Genomic DNA, 23,509 nt, shown 5'->3' on the forward strand with positions numbered 1-23,509 from the left:
ATCGAAAATAGTACTCAAGGGATGGACCATCTGAAACATAGCCGCGACCAATATTTGAAAGAAAGCTCTTCAAAAAATATATGCCAAAGAATGTACTTTCGAATAATAATAAACATTCCCCATTAAATTTTAATTTTCTGTGTTTTTTCTGTAAAAAAAAGTAGGGACTATCGAAATGGATAACCCTTTACCTCCGTCCAAATGCTGGAGACTAAGAGGACCTGCTTAAATATACAATCTCAACTATTTAGAATGCTGCAGTCTAATTTAAAAAAATAACAAAAAGTTAGAATCAATCAAAATTTGCAATAAAGTTTGGTTACAAAAATAGAACTGGCACATTAAAATATGAATAAATAAAACAAGTTCAGTAGACACATAAATATATATACATATATAGATAATATTTATTTTCATTGCTTTTTTCTCTATTATGAAATATCTCTTTTCACACATATCATGACGAGCATTACATATTATTACATCTCCATGGTTATTTGGCTGGTTTCGATTTTATTTTGATATCTCCCTATCGATTTCTATCAATCAAAAATTAAATAACGGTAACCCATTAAAGCTTTAAATAACTCAATTCTAACCACGCTTCAGTCAGCTCAAATGCTAGAGGTGGTTTTGTAATATCAATGTGTGCACGACTGGCTTCGGTTGAGTTGACTGCTGACTGCTGACTGTTTTGTGTAGATTGAGATTTATGTCAATACTTTGACAACGCACTCAAGTGTTACTAATGAATATCAACGAAATTGCCGAATATGCGTGTCAATATTTAAAGTGATCCAATTGAGTGGTAGGAAAATTGTTTATTTATTTCTGGCCAAATATTTTGAATGCTTTAATAGATTAATTAAAGTGCGCCCACTGTGCACGAGTGGCACGCACCGTGCTCCAGCATTCCACAGCTGTTTATTTGTTAGGTTTCCCTTTAGTTGCAGCAGTCCATTTGAATTTATAGATACAGTAGATTGCACGTAGAGTTCTTTTTTTTATTTATGTGGGTAATTTTTTAAACCCGAGAGCTCCATATTTCACGAGAGTATTATTAAATCGTTATATTTATATCGATAATTTGTATTAATATGATCATAAAATAATATCGAAAACTTCTTTATAACGAGTTTTCGATTACTGGAGAAGCAATTGTTCAAAGTCTCCTCGGCCGATAGGAAGATTGTATTGTATATCATGAATTGACTGTTCTTCGAATTTTTTTTATTTGTTGACTCCTTTACTATCTGAAGTATATACTTTCTGTGGCTTGCCATTTCGGAGGGATATTAACTACAGCATTATATATTGAGTATCGAACTCTTGCGTCAGAATGAGTCAGCCTTGATTCGGATATTTCTATTTAAAATTAATAAGAAATCATTTCCGGATGTCTAGATTTCACTTCATACGTTGGACTATGATCAAATTCTTTCGAAAACTATTTACTACAATTCTTATGCGCAAAAAGTGGTTCTAAGCTATTCTGTCACGCCCGATCTTAAGCCATCCTTACCTAATTTCTTATTAAAACGCTTTGTTTGCTTCCATGAACTGCATAATTATAACGAGCAGCCAGTAGCATTATTTAAGCTAAAATAATAATGCGGATCGTGATGATTTGTGATCGCGTTCCAAATGAACTGTGGAATGCCTTAATAAAAAAATCTAGGAGTGTGGAGATGCACTGACGGAAACGTGAAGGCATTATACATAAATAAAAAATAAATAATTGAATTGAATTGATTTGATAAATAATGACTCTAGTGGCTAAAAATTCAGTTAAAATTTGCGCACACTGGAAACGTGAGTAATCCTTGTGTAAGATCCGGTAGCCAACCGAGGTGGAGCCTGAAATCACGACTAAAAGAGAGGAAGTTTCAGCGAAGCCACCCCGACATATTCGGTTTAAGGGTTCGCTGAAGTCTATAGCAGCGTCTGTTCACCAGAGGCACAACTGCAGGAGGACTTCGGTCTGGCAACAATCGGCTCGCTATATAAATGTGTATAAAACTTTATACTACTCGCCTAGCGAAGTTGTGCGCTGTGTTTGAAACTCGCCACGTAAAAACCAGTCCCAATGAAAAAGAAACAACAGCATCGGATGAATGACCCCACTTTTGATGACAACAGCGCAAACTTAATAAGGACTATGACTTAAGAGCATGCACTTGAGATATCTGGTCCCTAAATTGGGAAGGTGCCTATACTCAGCTAGTTGTTGTCCTCGTAAAAGTAAAGGCTAACATCACCGCCGTCCAACTACGATGGACCAGACAAGAACGATGAGGAGTAGGTTGGGGGAACATCTTTCTCATATCATACAGAGTTCAAAATGATTTTTGTGTCGGCGATATGTTATTGACATTTTAATGCCTCTCAAAAAATCTGCGGAGCACAGAGAAATTGTGAGCAGAACGAGCACTAACATAATATCATCTCACAAACTAGGAAACGATATAATAACACAACGCACGCAATGAAAGCTCTTATTTCGAAAATTGTTTTTTAATTTCGAAAAGTTTTGGAATTCGAAGTGTACTCAAAGAAACTTAAAATGCTTCTCATTACGCACATAAAAAGGAATATTGCTTACGCTTGACAAACAGACACTCGTCCGCAGCAAATCAATTGTGCTCTTCGCGCCACACTCTATTTTCAACGCCCACCACCTAAGCCCATTCACGCCTCTTACGCTAATTGCGTGTTCTTTTGCTCTGCCTGATCGGCTGCTGAATACTTGAGTGCCTCTGCACTTTTTCATTCGCCGCACTTCATTGTGTCGATTCGATTCACATTAACAGTTTAACTAAAGGTCTTTGATTGCCGCCAAACAGCCACTTAACGCTTCCCGCTTTGTATTTGAATGATTGCCCACACAGTTCCCTACATATAGTATATACTGGAGCGGTTATTCTCGTAATGCAGCCGCAAATTGCAGTTCAGTTATCGCTTTGTTCGGCTTGTGTTGCAACCGCAAATTCAATAAATACTCATAGAAATGTAAGTAGTCTCGCCGTAACGCTTAGCCGCACATAGCCAGAAGATTAGAAATGACAATTATAGGTCATTCATTGATTGACAGTTATGCCAGGCAGCACTGAGAAGTGGGGCAAGGGTGAGATATAATTGACTTGTGGGTTCATTTTGCGGAAGTATTAAAAAAAAAAGCTGCAGAAAAATAATGTTTGTTTGGGTTGTTGAACAAAATTTCTAAAGACAGCTTTCAAATAAACAGATAGCGTTGCTATTCAGATTATAAAACATAGTTTCAAGGATAACTTAAAGCCTCTTTTTTGGAGTAAGTTAAAACTTAGATCAAATGAACTGAGATTACACTTGAAATTTAAACCATAATCAGATTAACACATGCCCTCGAAGGTGGCTCTTAATAAATCTAACAAATGATTTTCCATTATCCTTTAAATCGGTACCTAATATTTAACGCAACCTTCTCCTCTTTGTCTTCCTGATTTCAATAATTACTTTAAAGCCCAGTTTTTAAATTACAACATAACATATCTCGTTAACAATGGCATCGAGTCACTTTGTGTTAATACTAGTCTGGGTGTCAGGTCACAACGGAATCTCAGGCAACTGTAAAGTGAATGAACTAACAAGAAAAGGCATCTAGAACCGCTATCAGTAGAATATGAACGTTTTGGTGCTCCCGTTTCCTTCTGGGTTCTACTACTATATAGCTGGGTTTCGCGGGAGCTTGGCCAGCGCTGGGACACCATCGGTGCATCACAAAAGATCTATTTGCCCTCAGTAAATCGAGCCTCTCCCTAGTTGTAGGGGTTTTAACAAGCGATTGTCTTATCTGTGTCTTTGCTGTAAAGTTGCGAATCTTACCGGACACCAGCTGCGGATGAAACTTTATGGAAAGAGGCGAGGTGGAAACATCTCAACACTTCCTTTTCGACTGTCCCACGTTTGGGAGCTAAAGGCTTGAACCCTTGGGAGCGCATACCTACAGGCATCCCACCGAACTGATGGGAATGGAAATTAAGCGCTTGTGTAAATTTGTATTGCAAGAGTTCTACTTTTCTATGGCTTCGCAAGAGACTACATATAACAATTTATGTGCGATCTCTCTGTATCTGTCTGCTCTATTTTTGAACCAGAGCTAAACTTGCCCCGCGGCTTAAGGTGCTCTCTCCTAATTAACAACGTCTCACTTAGCTCCAGCATATTGATAAATTCCAATATATTGCTAGGTGCTATTGAGATGATGTGATCCCTATTTGGAAACATGGATCTAAAAGCCTTTATCTTACGTCTACAGACTGCTGTGTTCTGGAGTTTCAGGCTCCATGTTGCAGAACCGGCAATTCGTACAAGAAGCTAAGTCTATTTTATATAAGTGCTTCTTGAGCTTGCAATGGCGAGTGTAGAATGCGACAAGAAGCCTGAGTTTGTTCCTTGGGAAGTTGATTATATATTAAAACCTACTAAGGTTGTTACTACCTATTAGCTACTTGGCATGGCGCATGCTTTGGACTTGTTACCAATACCCCTCTCTGCCCATTGCTTCATCCTCGCGGAGCAGCTCCTTTATGGTATGGGGACCAACCGCAATGAAAGGTTCAGGTTCTACCATGTTGGTGAATGCTGCGGAGCAGATGAACTCATCACCACCCGTTCATTCCCTGCTATACACTTGCGACCGTGGACGCTGATAAGCCGTACTTGGTTACAATCTGATAGACTGTTCAGCCGTTCTAAACACTCCTGCAACAATATCAAATTGACCTCGTACGCAGAGAACGCTTTAAGTGCCGCTTGCCTGTTGCTGAGTATGATTATACGTTCGTTGCGATAGTTCCGTTGAAAGTGTATCTCTACGCACCGACTTTTAGCAAGGACCTCATCTTGGAATATGCTCAGAAAACGTCGCATAGGTATGGAGAATTTAGTGCGTGGTCCTTCGACTCCTGCACCAATTCCCTTGAATGTTTTCAGGTCGTAGATGTACCACTTGATTGTACTATCCCTAAGCAGTAGCTCGTTCGCGAAATCATTCCATTCAGCCTTGCTGCTTAAGGTCACCTTGAGTTTCTTAATAAAATTTACTCTTTCGGTAATTCTATCCCTTGGGAAAAGAGCCAATGGGGGAAGAGAGAATGGTATTTCGCCAATTAAGTCCTTCATACGCTGGGAAGAGATCAACGATCAAATGTTCCTTCAATGTCTAGGAATGCGCATAACATTACTTCCCCTCCTTCCAACGAACTCTGCATCTCCGCGGTTGTTGGTTGATCTGCCTACTCTGTAAGCATGCTGGTTCGCTCGAGGGGAGCAGTTTTCTGCGATTTCAACCTTATTTCTTATCGTGGATTAATTTTCCATACTTTTTAGTAAGACGGAAGTTAGACTAATTGGCCAGTGAATAGTCCTTCCCACTTTGGGTATCAAGATCATCGTGAACCTGCATATTTAATTGTATTAAAAACACTCGTCGTTTTATTACTTTTCTTAATACTTTTTATTTAATATAATATTTATATTTATTTGGATTGTTGTTGTTGTTTTTATACATTTTACTTTGCGTTTTTGTTATTTTTCATTATGTTAAATTCTTCTGCAAATATCTTCAAATTATACATATATATATATTATATTTTTTATTGTTGTTGTATAGGATAGTATGTACTAATATGATAAAGGATACAGTATACAATAGAGATGATACAAATACAGTTACAATTTTATATAATTTCCGCTGTATTGATGATCAATATGTTTGTTTGTTTGATTTTGTTGTTGTTATTATTATTTACTTTTCTTTCTTTTATATATTAAATAAGTAAACAAGTTTTCTTTAGCAATAAAAATTATATTAAAACAGCAGCAAAAAAAACTTAAATACCAACTAAGATGCATACACGTACAAATTTAGTTAGAAAATTATATATACATATGCACATATATATATGTATGTATATATATGTATGCAAGAGTTAAAAAACGTTTACAATAAATTATAATAATAAATAGAACAACTTTTCAAGCTGCAGCTGCAGACACAGCTGTTAAACGGGCGGTCCAAGGACCAAACGGAAGCCATCAAATGCATACATACGTTGAAGACGACACACAAGTCGCTGCCGAAGCGTGTTTTATGATGAAGCTTATGAGCTTTGGGTTTTCAGTCGTCCAACGAGTCGCTTGTAATGCAAAAATTAAAAAAAAATCACAAAAATTAGGCGAAATCGTAATCCAAATTAGGAGCTGTGTGCACACTTTACTACTTCTCTTTGTTATACAAAATTATAATTCTCCTTCGCTCAGTTCCGAGTTTTTTGTTTTTGTTTTTTACATTTTTTTCGCTATATTTCATACCGCTTACGTGTTTTAAAGTAAATTTCAAAGTAAAAAAGCGCAAAATACGTTATTCAAGGCATTTCATTAGCAGCAATCGAAAGTTAATTATGTGAAAAAATATTACATACACACGTATTGCATTACGTATCCGTACATTCCTTTACAACATACCGTAAAAAACGATAATGGTTTTCATTTACGTGCATAGCTATATGCATGTGTGTGTGTGTGTTTGTGTGTACATATCTCATTTGTTTATTTGTTGCTTTTGCGCATTTTCTTTTGAATTATACATGCCTCAATTAGATTGAATGTAATTATTTAATGATTACAATGCCGTGTTTTCTTTCTTTTCTTTAATGAGTTAGCTGATTTATATCATACAATAGAAGTATGTGTTTGCTGCATTATTATTTTTCATTTTCGTTTTTGCAATTTGCTTTATGCTTTTTGTGTTTTTTTTTTTGTTTTTGTGTTTCATACTTTAGCTGCACACATTAGCGGCGCTTCTAGCAATACTTTTCTGAATTTGAGCTAATTTTTTTGTAATACGTTAATTGATTTCCATTTGGCTGCGCAGCCGAGCGTTGCGCGTGGCACGCCTTTGAAGTCCACAAGCGCCTTAGCAGCTCTCAAGGGCTTTAGCATGTGGCTACACTTCGAAAATATGCGTTTTCAAACAGCAATGAGACGTTTTGACGTACTTTATGTCACTTTTCTCACCATATATGTATGTGTGTATGCACGAATGCGTGTCTGTATAAATAGTTGTTGCACATACGTATGTATATGTCATGTTGCATACACATTTAATTTTTGTTTTTCGTTCTCATATCATTATATCAGCATATTTCTTTATATTTATATTTATTTATATATATATGTATGTATGTACGTTTTTATGTAGAGTACTTTTATTGCATTACATTTTACATAGTTAAATTAGAACTTGCTCTCATCACTAAGTTTAAATTAGAAACGAAAAATTAAATATTGTTTTCTTTAGCTTATTCAAATGTTTATGTTATGTATTTATGTATAGTTAGATTAGCAACTAAGGAAATACTAGAGGCATTTCGTCGCCAGGCTTGCCAACCAACTACTACACTTCTTCTCCTTCACGTAATATCACTTTAGGCGCGCGCACATATGCACTCGCACGCTTTATGCGCCGTTACTTATACATATCTATACGTTGCTCGCACGGTTGCATTTCGTTTTTGCATTAAGAGTTTGCTTATCGCTTCCAAAAACTTGCTGTTGTCTCGATCAGCAATCATTTTGCATTTACATTTGCACGTACTTCTTGATTGTACCGTTAACGTTGAGGTCAAAATGCCAACGTATGTTTCTCTCATATAAACTCGTTTTGCCAAAATTTGCAAGCTTTTCTATACTTTGCAGCCTAAACTAGAGTAGAAATCAGTTCGAAAACTATGCATTCAAAAATAGCATAAATTTTTTGTTGTAAATTTCTTTGCAGGGCATGTCTTTCAATTCGTGTGTGTGTGTGTGTCTCAGAGTGTCGGGTTTGTGGGTGTGCTGGCTACGGTCCTTATCGCACGCGTGGTATTGTTCTGAAAATAGTTAAAATCGATTATTAAGAAAATTTTCTTAAAAAAAATTTATAAAAAATTGAAATTAAACTCACCTTGGCGACTGCACTCGTCGCTTGGGCGTATTCGGCGCTGTCACCGCCGCTCGACTGTTGGGCGTACGCGCACGCGCCGCACCAACACCGACGCCAGTGTTTGTCGCTGCTGCTGCTGCTGCCACCGTTGTATTTGCTCCGCCAATGCCGGCTGTCATGCTGTATCGCTTCGGCGGCACTATGCGGCTGGGCGAACGTGTTGTCTTGCCATCGGCTTCTTGTGTGCTTATTCTGGTAATTTGTGGAGATATACTTAGTTTAGTGGTTTTCACCTTTTCTAACGGTTTCAAAACAGGTTTCGTATTGCAATTAGCATTTCTAGCTCTATATAAGCCACACATGCAAAATAATTTCATTTTTTGGCAAACATAAACATGTTCGTTTGTATGTATGTACATATGTATATATGTGTTGGTACAAAAATACAGGTGCAGTACATATAATATAGATGCAGACAATATAAATTTGTACATTTTGCCGAAAGTATGGTGGGATATTTATATAACGGGTTTCATGAAAATAAAAAAATAGAAAAAATGTAAAAAAAGAGAAAAAAATTAGGACAACACTTTTATACAAAATTTTATTTCGAACTTTTTTGATTGTGGGTATATTTTTGAAAAGAAGATGAAAATGATTATGTAAGCTGAGGCTCAAATATGTTTTATTATGAAAATACTCTAGGTTTACTACTCTGATACACAAATACTACTATTCTAAAATACCTACTACTAAATATTATTTTCAGTGCTACTATTGCTATAAATACTACTACTACTATTTTTGTTTATACTATACATATTATAAATTCTACCATTTCTACTCCGATTCTACTGCTTTTAGTACAACTACTCCTATTACTGCTACTTCTTTAACTACTCACTCTTCTTCATCACTAACGATTTTACTAAAAAAAAACTAGGGAATCTCGAAATGGATCACCCATTACAATTACATGCCATATAATGACCGTTATTCGAATACTATTATTATTAAGATACCTTCCACTAATAATTGGAATACTCTTTTTATACTCACTACTACTATTTTCAGTACTTCTAAAGTTACAACTACAACTTTTTTTTGATCTAGACCATCAATTTCATAAAAAATGTGTCACTTAGTTCGAAAATTATCACCATTTTTCTTTCAGCCTCACTATTCTTTTCGTTAAAAATGCGATTTTCGGATTACATTTAATTTTTTAAAATATTTGTTTTCGAAATTTTTAAGAAAAATGCGAATTTTTCGTCAAACATGCGGTTTTTGCATTTTTCTAAAACTTTTGTAAAATAATTTTTTTCTTTACGAAACATTTTTGGTTTTCGGATATTTTTCCAAAATGTTTAAAAACATTTCTTCTTTTCGAAAATTTTAAAAAACAATTTTTTTTTTTGAAACTTCTTTGCATATTTTTTTCCTTTTAAAAAAATAGAGAAGAAGAATATTAATTTTTTCAGTTTTTACATAAAAATTCGAATTTCGAAGTTAATTATAAAAAGATCAAAAATCAATACTTTGGAAAAAACAGGAAATAATCGAATTTCGAAGTTATTTATAAAAAGATCAAAAATCAATACTTTGGAAAAAAGCAGGAAATAATCAATTTATTTCAATACGATTTTTTCGTTAAAATTGCGGTTCTCGGATTTTTTCATTGTGAAATATTTTTTTCTTTTCGAAACTTTTTTGAAAAAAAGAATTTTTCGTTTAAAATGCGCTTTTTGCATAATTTTATAAAATTTTAGTAAATATTTTTTTTGTTTTGAAACTTTTTGAAAACAGTAAATATTTTTTTCTTTTTGAAAAACATTTTTTTCTTTTCGAAAAATTTGCAAAAACCATTTTTTTTTTTAATTAAGGATATTGTGAATTTTATGTATTAAGAATATTCAATTTTGAAGTTTTCGCATAAAAATTCGATTTTCGAAGTTATTGCAAAAAATACCAAAAATTAATTTTTTGGAAGAAAACAAAAAAGAATCCATTTATATGGGCGTTTTGCATGGAAATACGAATTTTTCGTTAAAATGCGATTTTCGTAGATATGTATTTCAGAAGATTGGGAAAATCAATTTTTTTAGAAAAAAATAAAAGTTAAAAATATAGAGAAAGATTTACTAATTCGAATACGAGTAAATTCTTTTGACATTTTCAAAAATCGCAAAAACTTTTAAACAACTTTGTAATCGATCAAAATTTTCGAAATTAAAATAATTTCGAAATCGTATCGGCAGTTTTCCGAATATTTTTCACTGTAAACTAGTATTTTCAAAATTTTTCTAAATTATTTTTAAAAACTGATGAGAAATAAAAAAATATATTTCTAATTGAATAATTTTCGAATTTTTCGAACATTAATTTTTGCTACTCAAATATTCATGACGAAACGATTGTTAAAAAAATTTATAAAAACCAGAACATTAATTTATTATTAAGACAATTAGAAAGACTTATGTAGGAACCCAGGGACACCACCAACACATTACAAAGTAATAAACAAACTACAATACAAGCATTGGAAATTAGTAAAAAAATCAGATATTGAGAGACTACAAACTACACAAAAGTAACAGAATTTGGTATAAATCTACGACAAGTTAGAAAACTACTTTTTTGGATGCACTACAGTTGCGAAAACAAAAGTTGAAACAAATCCAAAAACTACTTCGAAAATCAACCGGCTACTTGTACTCACTTTCCCGCTGGATAGCTGACTGGCCGCGGTATACGCGACTTGTGCGCTGCATTCGCTGCTGCTGCCGCCGCCGCCGCCGTCGCAGTGGCTGCCGTGGCGGTCGGTGTTGAGCCACCGCTCTTCGTCTCTTGTGCGCTAGCCAAGTCCTTCAACATTGTCGAGTCTTTGCTCATCAGTTCCCATTGTATTTGCAAACGCTTGAAGCGATTGCTCTCAATCTTACGTTTCTCTTGCTCGTCGAGTGCGGCCAAACGCTTGGCCGTTTGATGCTGCTCCATTTGGGAGGAGCGACGCGTTGCTGGCTCACCGCTCCGCATGCCGGCCACCGAGATATTCGGTGAATTTGGTGGTGTTGTGAAGCGTTGACGTGCTTCTGGTGCAATCGGCGGTTGTTGCATTTGTTGTTGCACAGTCAAATCAACTTCTTGCTCGTTCTCGGTGAGTGTGTGTATGTCATTGAAGGACACCTTCTTTTGCTGACTGAGCGCACGACTCACTTCTTTCTTCAATGCCGCTGGATCGTAGGCGACCTGGTATTCGGTTGATGACTCCAATATGGCTGCTATTTCAGCGTAACATTTTAGCTCGGAACGCGGTAGCGATGAGAGGAAACGCATACGCGCATCCAAATCTTTGCGTGATAGACGCTCTTGACGCGGCTGTGGCACTGCATATAGTTCAGCCTCCTCTTCGAATACTTCACCCAACTCTTCGGACGAACCGACTGCATGATGATACGGTGGCTCTTGTAGACTGCGACGTTTCTCTTGTTTCGACAATTTCGATTGCTGACCTTCAATCATCGAATTGCGCTTCGTACGATTCGCCGAATGTGAAGATGATTTGCGTAAGATGCCGCGTGGCATGGGTTGTGGCGGTGTTTTGCCAATCGCCGGACTCATTTCAACCCCAGAGTCCATGCGTTGTTGTTCATACTGATATATGTACATTTGTTTTAAGGGGTCCGCGTTCTCGAGATCAGCAGAGTCGGCCAGCAGAGTGGACGAACCGCGATAACCTGAACTGGGTTGTTGACTAGAGGCAGAGCTCGAGGAACCTTCCTCGCCATTTTGTAGCTGTGTTGTCTGTTGCTGTTGGAAGTACTGCGCGCAGTCGCATATATGTGGTCGATTACGGCGTATGGGTGGAGTCATGCAGAAGAGCGGACGCTGCGACAGCTCGGCATCCAAATCTGGCAACAAACTATTCACCTCAGGAATGTGTTTCAAGCGTCGACGATAGTCCGCCGGCAAAAGTGTGGTCAACGATTGCCAATCCATTACGTGCTTGTAGTCCATGGCCTTGAGTATCTCATCGTCATTGCTATTTAAGTTGACGCGTTTCTTCAGCGATGCCATCGAAGCCGAATCGTCATTGCTGCCAATAGCCATTTTGTAATTGAACGGCGAGAAGATCACATCTGCCGTCGAATTGGTCTTTACGAAACCCAAATCGGGCAACGCGTAATTGGGATAGATGACATAAATTGGCGCCTGACGCTCTTCACCCAAATTATTCAGCTTCGCCAAGAAGGAAGGTGGCACGAATCGAAAACGATCACTCATACTGCTACGCGTACTCAACGAGCCACACGATGTTTGCATTGAGCGTGAAATCAATTCCGAACTCGAAGCCGCCGACACTGTGGGTTGTGCGCCTTCGCAACGCGATCTTTGACGCTCCAATGTGGTTGACGACGTACCAGTCGATACATAGACCTGTGTAAGTTGTTCGGAATTGCTGCGACTATTCTCCGACGACTGCAAACTGCATGCCGTACCGACGTCCTTATGTTGCGTCACCAGTTGGCACAATTGAGGATGGCGCGGCGGCATACTTCTACGTCGATGCGCAGGCGAATTGGTGGCTGTCAAAGAACCACTTGAGCTTGAGCTGGGATCTTCATCGTAGAAAACGGCATCGTTACGTATACGCAAGTGACGTCGCGTGGGCGTGGGATGACCGGCATGGCCATGATGTGGCTCCGCCTGGAATGCAGACTCACATGTGTCACGCACTTGCGCACACAATTGCTCCTCATCCTCATCGTGTCGGCTAAGTGCCGAACCCTTACCCGAATCATTCATGCTCTTCTTGCGCAGACGCTGTTCCAACGATGAGCTACTACTCGAGCCGGCCGCATCGCTTGACGGCCAACAACCCGACGACACATCCATACAAGTGTGTGTGCTCATCTGTTGCTCGTCCGTGGCGGAATTATTGCTCTTTTGTTTGATGAATAGTTTGACTAGATTGAAGGCGGGTGGATTCGAGCTACCTGACGAAGCGGAGCCCGTAATGGGCGCATGCTTTTGCGCGGCGGGGCAATTGTGACTATTTGTGGCGGCAGCGGCTGCGGCAGCCAAAACGGCATTCGATGGCTGGCAAGAGCAGCGATGTTTGTGACGTAACTGGGAGGCATTTTGCTGTTGCTGCTGTTGTTGTAGCAGTGTCTCCTGCTGCTGCTGCTGCTGGTGATGATGATGATGATGCTGCGTTTGCAATTGCTCAGCCGCATTCAGACGCTCCGACGTAATGGAGGCGATTATGGAATTAGACGAGATTGGCATCTGGCACATGGGAAGCATATTACGCGACGTCTTGCAACACTCCATATTGGAGGTGCTAACCGCCTGCGAGACATTCAGCTGTTGCTGCTGCGAATGATGTTTTTGTTGTTGTATATCCGCAATACCGCTGCAAACCATTGCAGTTGGATCTTTGTGCTCGCGCAGATTTGGTACGCTGCGACTTTTGCGCACCGTGCAATTGGGTGTGTGTTGTATTTGTTGTATTTGCACAAAGATGTTATTGGCGGCGGTGTTGTTGTTGCCCGACGGATATCTGCAAATGTGTAGTTGTAATTAGTCAACGTAATAAAATGTAAGAAAAACTGAAAATTTGTCAAAACTCTTCGTATAACGTTAGTTTAAGCGGTCCGTGCTGAACGGAAGAGCAGCGCTTTGCTGCAAACTACCCTAGAACTGCAGTAGTAGACATTTTTTTTTCGACAAATCGCATATTGTTTGCATAAATATTATGATCGCTCGCTTCATCGCTGAAACCACCTCCTAACCAATATAATATTATTCGCCATGCATATGTTCCACAAGCCTATTTCCTCTGTCATACATAGAGGTACATACTACATGCATATGCACAAAGGCACCGTCAAACGGCATGAGTAATGAATTTAAATTGAACTCAATTGGATTGACCCCACCAACGGTTCGCGTACTCAACTCAACAAGCTGTCAGCCGTTTCAGCGCTTACTTTCCACACTTCTCCCTACTTTATTTTGTATACTCGTCGTCTCCCTTACAGATATGTATATACCCTAACATATGTACATATATCTTTGCAAAAGTATGCGGTCTGACGTCTATATTCTTATTTGTTATCGCTTGTGGAACGAGAATTTCGAACAGCTCACTCATTGTTCATCATAATTGTGCATTTGTTTATATATATTTACATATAGTTGCACTATATACTACTTGTATGTATATGTGAACATCGGCATGCAAACTCTTGACGAAGTTAAGCCATAAATTCGTAAAACAAGAGCATATTTTCAACTAGACTTGGTTAGGTTCACTTTTACTGCCTCAAATTAGACTCTTCAAGACTGAGAATGATGTGATGAAAGACTTTACAATGAGGCCGCCGTAAACAGCTGATAATGTGAGGCTTGTACTGACAATAAAACGGTTTATATGTACTCTTATCATGCAGTGACGCCTTATAGGTTTTATTAAAATAGAGTATTAGACTTCAGAAGTTACCGTTCTCCGCATCTATCAATATTTGAAAGGAGAAATACAGTTACATATGTTCATTCGGGGTTCAGACACTAGAAGTTAAGTCACTTTTAAGTAGTTTTTATGGGCTTCGATTGTCTCAAACATCTCAAAATTTGTGAATGACAATCAAATTTACAGACGGAACATTTTTTGGTACAATATTCGATAATGAGATCAGGATTAAGAATTTTAAAAATAAAAAATTTGGTTAAATAATTAATTTTTAATATTTTTTTATGACCAAAAATTAAATTTTCCAAATTTAAATTGAAATAGAATTTTCAAAATTTTCCTAAATTTAATTCTTAAATTGGAAAATTTAAATTTTTTATTTTACATATTTGGTTATAAAATTTAATTTTCAAAATTTAAATTGGAATTAAAAAATTAAATCAAATTAAAAAAAAACAAATTTTCAAAATTTAATCCGAAAATTGAAATTATAAATTTAATATCTACTTTTTAATTAAACATCTAATTTTTAATCCAAAAATCCAATTTTGCAGTTTGAAATAAAATTTAATCCTAAAATTGGAATTGAACCAAATTAAAAAATTTGGTTAAAAAATTAAATATTAAAATTTTTTTTAAATATGGTTTAAAATTAAATTTTAATATTTTTTTTTTTTTTTGTTTCAATACGGTTCTTTCTTTTAATTTTTCTATCCAGTATTTGGAGATTAAAATTTATTTCAATTTTTCTATCCGGTACATGGGTTTACGGGCGTCAAAAAATCAATTTTTCTATTGTCTTATTAAATTCTGCAACACGTCTACAATATTGTCCTAAATTTTCATGTTTATCCGAGGCTATCTAGGCTAAATGCGCCGTTTTTAAACGCGTCTTTCCCGAAACTGTGTTTCTGAAGTCGGTTGACAAGATTTCTCGACTACTCAACCGATCTTCATGGAATCGTATACAGCTCTTTGAGATACAATTCTTAAAGACTTAGACGAAGGATTTTTTCCAAAAACCCATTTTCAGTTTCTTGTGTAAACTTTTTTACAACCAAACCAAATCTCTTACGCACCTTTGTAATTGTGTTGTGTTGCTCTTTTGTAGCTTGCCGCGCACACTGGCGGCCTGCTCCGAGCGTGACATGGACACGTCCAAAGCTTTGCGCTTGACAATATCCTCAAGATTGCTATGCAAATTAATGAAATTATGTGTGTTTCTTGTGGCGACATCGGAGGGTTCAGCTATAAACACAAGAATAGAGCATTAGAAAAACGAACATAGTGACAATAAAAAGCGAACAGCCTCAACTCACCATAGAAACTCTCATCCGAGTACAGTACGCTGCCCTCGAAAGCGATTGTGTAATTGTCCTTGTTCGCTTTGCACGTCAAGATGATGTCCTCATTTTCCGGATACGCGTCCATATCGAGCGAATCGGCGGACAAGTGCGACTCTTTGACCGGCGAGAAGAGCAATTCCGACTTACAAATGGAATTATCGATAAGCTCATTATTAGAGGTCAACGAAGTTTGTGATAAGTGGTTAATACCACCACCAACACCGCCAACGCCACCAACATGTTCTTGTGCATTTGCGGGCAATGCATTCTGTTGCAACAAAAACGATTGTTGCAATCGATTACTGTTACTCATATTCTTGCAATACGACGGCATATGCAGTAAGATGTCCTCGGCACGAAAGCTTTCCATATCGACTTCGGCAAGATTAGCGTCGAGTTTTTTCGAGAAGTCATTGTAGAAGATTATGTCGCCACTGTAGGAGCCCGACAGCGATGAGAATATGCTGCGCTGCAGTCCGGTGCCGCAGCCATCCCGATAGTCGCAATCTAGTAGCCACTGATAATCGGAATTGTCATGAGTGAAATCGTGTGAAGAAGCAATCGAATAATTTAAATTGTTGCCGGCAACATTGTTGCCAAAGTAGCCACCACCACCACCACCAACACCATTTATATTATTACTAACACTACCAACACCACCACCACCACCGCCACCACAAGCTGTTACCGCAGCCGCAGCCGCTGCGTTGGCGAAACCTACCAAATGCTGATGCTGCTGCAGCATATTGCTATCGAGCGGCATGTTGTGACGCGAACCGGGCGTTGTTGCATTACTATTGTAATCCGATTCCGGCGTTGCTGGCGCAGCCATTGTATTGCCACAATTCAACAGAAAATTATTGTTCGCACCCAAACTCTCCACCAACAAGCTGTCGTCGATCAGCACACTGCTCTGTCCGCTCACTTGCTCATTCAGTATGATGCTGCGCAGCGCGTTGTTGTAACGATCCAAATTGTTCAGCACTATTGCAACATTCTGCTTGAGACTCTCCTCGCTCAGTTCGTCGTCGGCGTCCTTGGCGCTGAGCAGCTGTTGCTGGTGCTTTTGCAAGTGTTGTTGTTGCAGCAGCAAATCATTCAAATGCTGCTGATATTGCGTCTGCGTCAGAAGCGGCAACGTCTTGCCGCTACGCAAATGTTGTTGCAATTGATGTTGCTGTGCCGTGGCAGCTGTGCCGCTGCTCCTTTGCTGCTGCTGTTGCTGCTGTGGTTCGCGTTCACGCTCGTTTTCGCCGTAGTTGTTGTAGGCGAAAGCAAATGGCGAATTGTTCGGACTATTTAATGGATTTTTGTAATGCAATGGCGATTGTGTCGCCGATGTGGGTGATGATGGATTATTTGCTGTTGTGATGTTATTACTATTTATATGTGATGTTGTTGTAAATGTATTTGCAGAAGAATTTAAGGGAAGCGTTTGCAGATTATTTTTATTGTTATGCGTCTGCTTGAAAGCGTAGGTAAAATGTGAATTTATGTTATTGGCGTTATGTTGTGGGGAATTAGGATGTGGTTGTTGTTGTTGTGATTGTTGTGAAAGATTCGGTTGATGTTGTTGATGATATTGTTTCGTTTGGGAGTAAGCGTAATGACGTGGTGAATTTTGAAGCGGTTGTGATAGATGTGATTTGTTGTTGATATCGTTGTTTGTTGAGAATTCTGTCATGCCACGACGGAATTTTTGTCCTGCAAAAAAAAAGTGTTGAGAATTTAATTAGTTAGTTGTGAGCATGGAATTATTAAATACTACTATTTTTTTATAAGTTTTATGCAGTTAATAAATGAAGGTGGGTCGAACTAATAAGATAGATGATTGCACCGCGACCTATGGTCTATTGTGCCCTGGGGTTAAGCTAACAATACTTTTTAGAAATTTTTGTTATTTTCTGAACGAGAAAACAGCCATGTCCCTCGCAACCATTACGGCAAATTACCAGTTGATATAAGTATTATGCAAATATAGTTAGGATTAAGATTTTATATGAGTAGTACATGAAGAAAAGCATCAAAATTTATTTTGCAGCTTTGACTCTCTCTCTCTCGCTCTCTCTCCCTCTCTCTCTCGCTCTCTCTCCCTCTCTCTCTCTCTCTTTCTCCCTCTCTCAGAGCTTCACAAATAAAAAAGTTGTCCATACAAACACTTAATTCCGATCGTTCAGTTTCTTTATTCGGAGGCAGTGGCCTCAATTTTAAGAGCGCTACCTCCAATTTATGGTCGTCATAATCGTCTTATCAGATCAACAATTGAGCGTCTAGTGAAAAAATTTGAATCCTCAAGCACAGTTCAAAATGTTCCCGTGCCAGTGAGACAAATAAGTGCCCGTAGTGTGGAGAATATTGCTGCCGCTATAGCATCAATTGAGGAGGACCCAAATCAGTCTCTCACAAGTCGTTCTCAAGCCTTGGGCATCTCTGTGACGTCGTTGCGAAAAGATCTTGGTCTCCATAGTTACAAGATCCGACTGACTACCAGAATCGTCGTATTTCCGTAAATTGGGATGAGCAACAACTTTAAAATGATCCAGATTTTCATTGAATAATCATCTTAAGCTATATCTAGCTAAATGGCTTCTTCAATAAGCAAAATATGCGTTATTGGTCAGGAAGCAATCCACACGTACTCCATGAGTCACCATTGCATCCCGAAAAACTTACGGGTTGGAGCGGTTTATGGGTCGTCATTGGACTGTACTTCTTCCGTGATGATCAAGACTGGTACGTTCTATGAATGGAAATCGCTACCGCTCAATGATAATCGAATAAATGTGTCCCGAATTGGATGCTATGAACTTGGATAATATGTCGTGTGAACTGCACAGCGTCACAAGCCACACCGAAAACCGAGTTTGGTGAACGTGTTATCTCACGAAAAAGCCCAGTCAATTGTCCCCCTCGGTCGTGCGATTTGACGCCGTTAGACTATTTCCTGTGGGGCTGTGTCAAGTCCATGGTCTATGCCAACAAGACAGCGACGATTGACGAACTTCGTACGAATATCGAACGTGAAATTGTGGCAGTATCGACCGATTGAATTGATATTGTTCAGCGTCTGGCCTTTAGCAAGCGTGACCGGGGTGGATGGGGTTAAATTTTTTTATAAAATCGAATTATGTTACTTTTTTAGGATTATAAAAAATGGTATTTAAGGCTAGTTTAAATAATTTTTTAGACAAGTTTAGGAGTAGTATTAAATAGTAAACACCACAATGAACAATAAATTCGAGTTTATGGTGCGAAATGACTTAATTTAAGTATGTACTCAGGGTAATATAACCAAAACAGACTAACCACAAATAGTATGTATATATTATACTAAATATATTCAAATATTGTAAACAATCGGTATGTCTGAAAAAAAAGCCATACAAATAAGTAAAAAAAAAGGCGCAGAATGTCGACTAAAGATTAATACAACGTATCAGCGAGTACCCCACCCATAATCTATTGGAGATTTTAATGCAACGCTGCAGACTCCAGACACCGTCAAATTCTTTTATTGTAATTCAGCAAACAAATTAAATAAAGATTTTAATCTTTGCACCACAAGTTCGACAGTTCCCTTTAATTTACTCATTTAGCGAGGCTATTTTCATATAATTTTTAATGGATACCTGCTAGATGGCGCGTAAATTTACTATAATTACTCCAACTAACATAAAAACGCCACGGGCACACATAACAATTGTCTTCATAGAGCTTCGTGCCGAAATAAAAATGAACTAAAACTAGGGAATGACTAGTACAAATTGTCACATTGACATTGAGTGTGGCGTTGGGTCGGCCAATGCACTGCACCACCGCGCCGCCGCCTTCAACTTCTGGCGTGTAGCTGAGCAGGCAAATGCAAGCAAGTAGTGCACTTTTACGACTTCACAGCAAATTTCAAAATGTCACACCAACTAATAAGTGTGCATATGTATGTGTGTGTGTAGCATGTGTGTATAGATATGTGTGGCTATTTGCTGATTTGAAGCTTATACACATACATATTTATGTGCTTATGCATGAGCCATGTATGGCAGTGTAAATTTTATGCCTCTAGCAACCATTGACTCGGTTTCAATCCATGACATTTTATGGCAGCAACTATGTATTTATTTAAGAGCACTGAAATTGATCATAAAAATTAGTTGAAGAATAGTCACGCTGGCTTGTATGTATGTGTTTGGAGTTGGATGAAAAATGCGTGTAATTAAATATCGAATTGAATATAAAAAATCGAAATTTTATTTTTAAATTTTTTATGGCTGACAGGATGCATATACATATAAAAATATATATATATATATAGACACAAATGATAAATAGTTGCACTCAAAAGCTTTGCGCTGGCAAGTGCATTTGTCTTTGGGGAAACAACACGTCTTTATGCCTACATGATGCTTCAATGTGTCAGCAATTTCAGCATTTTAGTTGTATATACACACATACATATATGTATTTGTATGTATATTCAAGATCATAAATGCAGTCTCCCCAGTTCTTGTGCTTTATTCATTAACTCGAAAAAAACACAGAAAATGGCCGCTTGAATTCCCCAAAAATTTTATAACAGACAAACTTGCTTGTTGTTGCATTGCCCGCCCGCCAGTGAGCCAATCAACTCGGCGAGGCCAGTCAACAGCCGCGCATTTATTTAAAACAAATCACTCGTTTCATTATTACAAACTGAATTCATACACATACATATATATATGTATGTATATTATAAATAAGTATATGTGATTATATGTGTATGAAATTGTTTATTAAAAGCTGCAGCAGAGTAGGCAAGTGTTTCGTGTGGGTGTGCTGAAATAAATGAACAACATGAAACCCTTGAGCTCATATAAGCAAGTGAGTATGTAAATTTACCCAGCATTAAAAATGAGCCGGCGGTCTTTATATGTATATGCACATATGTATCATCAAAAAATCGAAATCATAAAATTTTCAACTTCCGCTGTCAAATATAACCAGTATATGTATAACAATTTTATAACCAGTACATAACCATTTTATAACCAGTATATAACCATTTTATAACTAGTATATAACCATTTTATAACCAGTACATAACCATTTTATAACCAGTATATAACCATTTTATAACCAGTATATAACCAAAACTCAAATTTTGTTTCAAAATAGGTGGTAACTATTATACCATTTTTCCTTCGTCTGTAAACTTATGAAAAATGAGATTACGATATTTTAGGTAACGATATGTATATTTAAAAAGTATATAACTAATACACTATAGTATAACTGTTATAAAATCCGACAAGAGAACTTAGCAGCAAAAGCTGCCAGTAATTATACAACTTTAATAAAATAAGGTATCCGCATGTTCTCTTATAACGAAATCATCACGGTAACTTTAATGTTGTTTTCACTTCTAAAATTCTGAGAAAAAAGCAGCGTTGAAAGATAGCGAGCAGAGAAATGGCGAATCGATGACCCATACTATTTACCATATTAACTTTATATTTAAGTAATAGAACGCAGATTAGCACACTTTTAACCGATAACGACAGTAAAACAAAAATTGCAACACTAAAAGCGCAACAAAGAATTCTTCTTCTCACCATACGGCCAATAAACATTTTTGTTTTTAACAAACACTATTTACAAATAATATAATAACCGACTCTAAGTTCTTTCAGCAGATTGTGAACGTAAAATGCAGTTCAAAACCCACCACATTACTTAAGGCAACGAAGTTCAACTATTGGGTACTGTTTGCGTGGAGAGCAAACAGCCACTAACTAGACCTTAAATTATTTGAAATCACTGCTTTTACTGTGGGGTATTTCTGACCTCATTGTTCAGTATGTAAAATCATAATAATCACTTATTGTACACAGTCTGCATTGTATTTACAAAAGAAAAACAAGAAATTGTAAACTAGTTCCCCAGCTAAATGATATTTCAAAAAAAGCTAAGTTGGTAGGACTGTCCCTAACTGCTATGACAAATATGAGCGTGTTCTGTAAACCAGTTTTTTTTACAAGAGCTGCTTAAGTCGCTACACCTAAAAGTGCGTTGCGATTTTTGCAATCGGTGAAAATATCGAACAAGAGATTTGTCTCAAATTTTATATTTATAACGAATTTTCGTTTGCGAAATCGCTGCAAATATTGGAACAGGCTTACGGTAATTCAGTTTTACCAAAACCACAAGCCTTTGGTACAAAGCCTTCAAAGACGGTCGTTGAAGACATGCCTCGTTCTGGACAACCTTTGACCTCTTCAACTGATGAAAATATTAAAGAGTGAAGGATATGGTGCTTGAAAATCACCAGGCAAATGTTAGAGAGATGGCAAGAGAGCTCTATATCTCCCGTTCGAAATATTTTGGTGGGTATTTTGGGTGTTAAATGCGTTCTTGCTCGACTCGTCTCGATAAAAGTGATTTTTTTTTTCAAAACGAATACCGTAAAAAGGACTCTGTGGACATGCTTGATCGTGCGAATTCCGATCCCACATTCATGGAGAGCATTATAACTGCCGATGAGACATGAGTTTGATATGCAAACAAGTCATCAAACATCGTAATGGATGGAAAAAAAACGAGCCAAAGCTGGTCAAAAACGAAGGTGAAGTACATTGTTTTTTCAATATTCGTGGTATGATGCATTATGAATTTGTTCAGGAGGAACAAACGGTCAATAAGGAGTTCTAGAGAAGCAAGATACTGTGTTGAGATACTGTGGAGAAGCTATGTTAGACATTTGAGAAGTTAGTTCTCGATATGAGCTCTCAGTTCACTCAAGTTGAATGTTTCTTGAGTATATAAAGCATGACTAACAAAAGGAAGCTGACAAGTTTCATTTGACAAATATATATAGTATGTTCATATGTATACATATATTATATATAGACTCTCTTCAATTCATATATAAATTATATTAAAGTCAAAAAGAGGGAGACTTGTAGTAAAAGCGCGAAGTATGTAACACTTACATCTCGAAGCACTACGTTCAAGGGTGACATGACGAGCTTCATTTGCACAACAAATGATATCTTTTTATTATCTCGCACAAATGACAAATGGAAATAATTACTTCAAGCTAATGTAAGCAAAACTTAGCCGCTTCTTCTGGCTAGCTCCAAAACTGAACATCTGCAGCACACATTGTTGCGCAAATAAAAATGTACAAAGTTTATATATGTAAATATTATAAAAAAAAAAATTCAGTTATATATTAAATTAACCATAAATTGTCCGTGTGTAAATTTTTAACAAAGCAACAAGATTTTTTGTGTTTAACTTCACACTAGAGTAGTAAACACTTTTACTTGACTAACTTTTGAATAAATAGTAAAATATTTAGAGTGTAAAGTAATGTTCACAAAAACATGTGTGTAAATATGTACAAATCTAAAGATTATTCAAAAAGCTTTGGTGCGCAAAGTCCATTAAAAAGGTACACACTAAAAATCTAAATTTAAAAATATAATTGTGGCATGGTATCCAACAAAAGTAGCTTAAGTCGACTTAAGCTAAGGCAAGCATATTGTGTTTTTTAGTATGAAAATTGAGCAAATATTTTTTCACAATGTATTGTTATCGCTTTTTTGTGACTCCATAACATTGTTTCGGTAAAACTTATCAACGAGTCTCGAATAAATTGGTGGAAAATATGCCAAATTTTCCACATTAATGTATTTCGACTTAAGCCTGCTACTTTAGAAGAGCTGCGAGTTGAGAGCTCTGCATACGTGC

At 37.2% G+C, this 23,509-nt stretch overlaps 1 protein-coding gene across 5 annotated transcripts in view; it reads right to left on the reverse strand.

Annotated features, from left to right (window-relative positions):
* Positions 1-6,780: 6,780 nt before the first annotated feature.
* LOC105231805 (uncharacterized) overlaps positions 6,781-23,509 on the reverse strand; it is a 39,654-nt gene continuing 22,925 nt past the window's right edge. For 3 of the 5 annotated variants that reach the window (XM_049450422.1, XM_049450420.1, XM_049450421.1), the window contains 5 exons: positions 15,758-17,488; positions 15,518-15,686; positions 10,683-13,526; positions 7,985-8,308; positions 6,781-7,910 (listed from right to left, as the gene is read on the reverse strand). In XM_049450422.1, the coding sequence (XP_049306379.1) occupies positions 7,889-7,910; positions 7,985-8,308; positions 10,683-13,526; positions 15,518-15,686; positions 15,758-17,488 (5,090 nt within the window). In that variant the 3' untranslated portion in view covers positions 6,781-7,888. The remainder of the gene's footprint in view (positions 7,911-7,984; positions 8,309-10,682; positions 13,527-15,517; positions 15,687-15,757; positions 17,489-23,509) is intronic. The other 2 variants (XM_049450424.1, XM_049450423.1) reach the window with 2 other exon arrangements.

This window comes from Bactrocera dorsalis, chromosome 2 (assembly GCF_023373825.1).
Source record: "Bactrocera dorsalis isolate Fly_Bdor chromosome 2, ASM2337382v1, whole genome shotgun sequence".
Taxonomy (NCBI): Eukaryota; Metazoa; Arthropoda; class Insecta; order Diptera; family Tephritidae; genus Bactrocera; species Bactrocera dorsalis.